Raw genomic sequence first — 3,297 nt, 5'->3', positions numbered from 1 at the left:
ATGCGTGCACCTACAAACCCACTGGCTCCATCGTCGCACGCCAATGCGTACAACGCGTACTTGCCTGCCTTTCTGCCATCGCCGGTGCAACGGCCGGCATCGCCGCTGGTCGATTTGGATGACATGTTTCACGGTGTCTCAACTTTTGTCTTGCACGACGAAGACCTGTCCACAGCGCCTGCACCTGCATATGCAGTGCCGGCGTACCTCGCAGCAGCTCAGTGCCCTCACATCCAACCACAACGCACGTTAACTGCAGGGGCTCCCAGTGAAGCAAAAGATGATGCTGACAGCAATGATATGGAGCTCATAATGCTTGACACAGAGAGCCGCAGTTCTCGCATCTCGCTCAAGCAGCGGCAGCAGCCACGCAGAAACCGCAGGTCGTCCAGTGAGTCTACGAGAGAGGAGAGATCCCAAGTCTCGTATGCGAGAGCCTCCACAGGCACACGCAGCCACGGCGCCAGCGATTACGGCTCGTATGACTACAGCTTATACCCTCGCCGACAGTCTTCTATCTACAACGTGTATTCTGATGAGAGCTTGTCCGCCTACAGCCGCCGTAGTGGATCCTGCCAGCAACTCGGGCACACCATCCTGCGCGTGTTGATCCTGATGAAGCGAGATTGGTGCTCGACGCTGTGCGAGTTCTTGATTCCCATTTTCTTCCTCGGTGGCTCCATCTTGCTATGGGCTCTCTACGGCAAAACGTCTGCCGACGATTTCGACTATTACAACAGTCTGGGGCCTTTGGCAGTGCTTCAAGTGGCCGCCAACATCAGCAGCTCCCTGTGCTACAACGCGTCCTTGGCGAGCGGCATCGCCGGCTTAACGCCGTGTCTGGAGGGACAAAAGTATTATTGTCCCCACGGCCGCGGCATCCCGACTGGCTTCTGCTACGACCCGCCTCTCAAAAACGTGGTAGCACAGCTCCTCGGCGCTCTGCCACTCACGACATCGCCAATGCTCCCCCTGGACACACTCATCGCGTGCCAGTGGGTGGGGATGGATCAGTCGATTCGAGCATCAACGCCGTTCTCCTACGGCGGCCTGCTGTACTTTGCGCCGCGAACGCCGGAGGTGGAGTCGCTGGTGTCGTACATGCGGACCCAGTCCAAGCTGTTCGACAACGCGTACGGCGGCACATTTGCGACGGCAGCGGACGCTACGTCACACATACTGTCGTTGACGCACGACGACCCGCCGACGTGGGGCGTTGTGGAGCTGGACAGCTACACGGCCGACACGTTCAACGTGAAGATCATGGTCAACTCATCGGCCTTGCCAGCGACGTCGGACAGCATTCTCAGCGGGTACCTTGGCGGGCTGGACATGTCGACCAACTCGCCGTACATCTTCTCGGGCTACACGACGCTGCAGACGCTCGTGTACAATCACTACACCACGAGTGTGCTCGGCAAGCCGGCGACGAAGCCGCTGACCTACACCGCCATGCCCACGAAGGCATACAATACCAGCTCCTTTTTGTTGACTGGTGCCTCCCTGGCGCCGCTGATTTTGGTGCTTGGGTTCCTGTATCCTGTTTCGCAGCTGACGAAGCGGATTGTGGTGGAGAAGGAGCTGCGCATCCGGGAGGCCATGCTCATCATGGGTCTCTCTGAGTGGACCATGTACCTTGCGTGGCTCGTGGTGTACGGCGTGTGGTACACTGTGGTGTCCATTATCATCACGGTCCTCCTGCGCTTGACATACTTGCCCGAAAGCAGCCCCGGGTACGTCTTCTTCATGTTCTTGCTCTTCTCTTGGTCCACCATCGCACTGTCCGGCGCGATTGCGGCTGTGTTCAGCAAGGCCCGGCTGGCGGCCATCATCGCGCCTCTCATCTACTTCGCGATGGCGATACCGCTCTTTGCGATGGAAAGAGCCAGCGGGGGCGCCAAGATGGGCATCATGATCCTGGGCCCGAGCGCTTTTGCTGTCGGCTTCGCTCTGCTCTTTGAGCACGAGGTGAATGGCGGCGCCGGAGTCGGTGCGCTGGCATACTTCCGCGACGAGCCGAAACTGATCGTTGTGTTTGTGCTCCTCTTTGTGGACATCTTTGTGTACCTGCTGCTGATGATGTACTTCGACCGCGTGGTCCCGAAGGAGTGGGGGACGACGAAGAACCCGCTGTTCTTCGTCATCGACCCCGTGCGGTGGTGCTTCTGCCGACGCCGCGCGGGCGACGCCGACAACGACGGCGACGTCCCGGGGGACGGGCGCGCGGAAGACGGCGTGTTCGAGGCGGTGGACCCTGCGGTGGAGGAGGCTGCGGCGGTGCGGATCCGCGGGCTGCGCAAGACGTTCAGGCGCGGCGGCAAGGCGTTTGCTGCGGTGGACGACCTGTGCTGGTCGCTGAACGAGGGCGAGATCTCTGTGCTGCTGGGCCACAACGGCGCGGGCAAGTCGACGACGATGAACCTGATGACCGGGATGCTGGAAGCTGACGGCGGCGACTGCTACGTGTACGGGCACTCCGTGCGGCACGAGCTGAGCGCTGTGCGGCAGGAGATCGGGCTGTGTCCGCAGCACAACATCCTGTGGCCACAGCTGACGGTGCGGGAGCACCTGGACTACTACGCTGCCATCAAGGGGCTGAGGGGGTCTGAGAAGGAGGATGCGATCCGGCGGCTGCTTGCCGCGGTGGACCTGGAGGACAAGGAGCACTACATGTCGAAGGCGCTGTCTGGCGGGCAGAAGCGGAAGCTGTCGGTTGCCGTTGCGTTTGTTGGCGGCAGCCGGCTCGTGATCCTGGACGAGCCGACGGCCGGGATGGACGTTGGCGCGCGGCGGCACACGTGGTCGCTGCTGAAGGAGATGGCGAAGTGGCACACGATTCTGCTGACGACGCACTTCATGGACGAGGCGGACCTGCTCGGCGACACGGTTGCGATCATGAGCAAGGGGCGACTGCAGTGCGCGGGGTCGAACATGTTCCTGAAGTCGAAGCTTGGCGTTGGGTTCGTGCTGACGATGTCTGTCGTGTCGCACGCGCGGCGCGGACCGATCGAGCAGATGGTGCAGACGCTCGTGCCTGCGGCGGAGGCTATTGGCAGCGGCGCGGGCGAAGTCGCGTACCGGCTGCCGATGGCGTCGAAGCCTATGTTCCCCGACCTGCTTTGCGCTGTGGAGGAGGGCATCCCCGGCCTTGGGATCAACGCGTACTCGCTGTCGGCGACGACGCTGGAGGAGGTATTCATCAAGATCGCGGAGGGCCCGGACGCGGAGCGCGACGCGGATGCGCTTGCGGCGAAGGAGAAGGCGGAGGCGACGGCTGCTGTGTGGAACGTGGAGATG

At 61.7% G+C, this 3,297-nt stretch overlaps 1 protein-coding gene across 1 annotated transcript; it reads left to right on the top strand.

The window, feature by feature from the left end:
• On the top strand, positions 1-3,297 carry putative ABCA9 (ATP-binding cassette protein subfamily A, member 9; the record flags this gene model as incomplete). Its single annotated transcript, XM_001466295.2, has 1 exon — positions 1-3,297. A coding segment is annotated over one exon (3,297 nt), but the record flags the coding sequence as incomplete, so codon positions are not given.

This window comes from Leishmania infantum, chromosome 27 (genome assembly GCF_000002875.2).
Source record: "Leishmania infantum JPCM5 genome chromosome 27".
NCBI lineage: Eukaryota > Euglenozoa > Kinetoplastea > Trypanosomatida > Trypanosomatidae > Leishmania > Leishmania infantum.
Note: the sequence above shows the minus strand (reverse complement) of the source record. Positions and strands in the feature narration are given on the sequence as shown.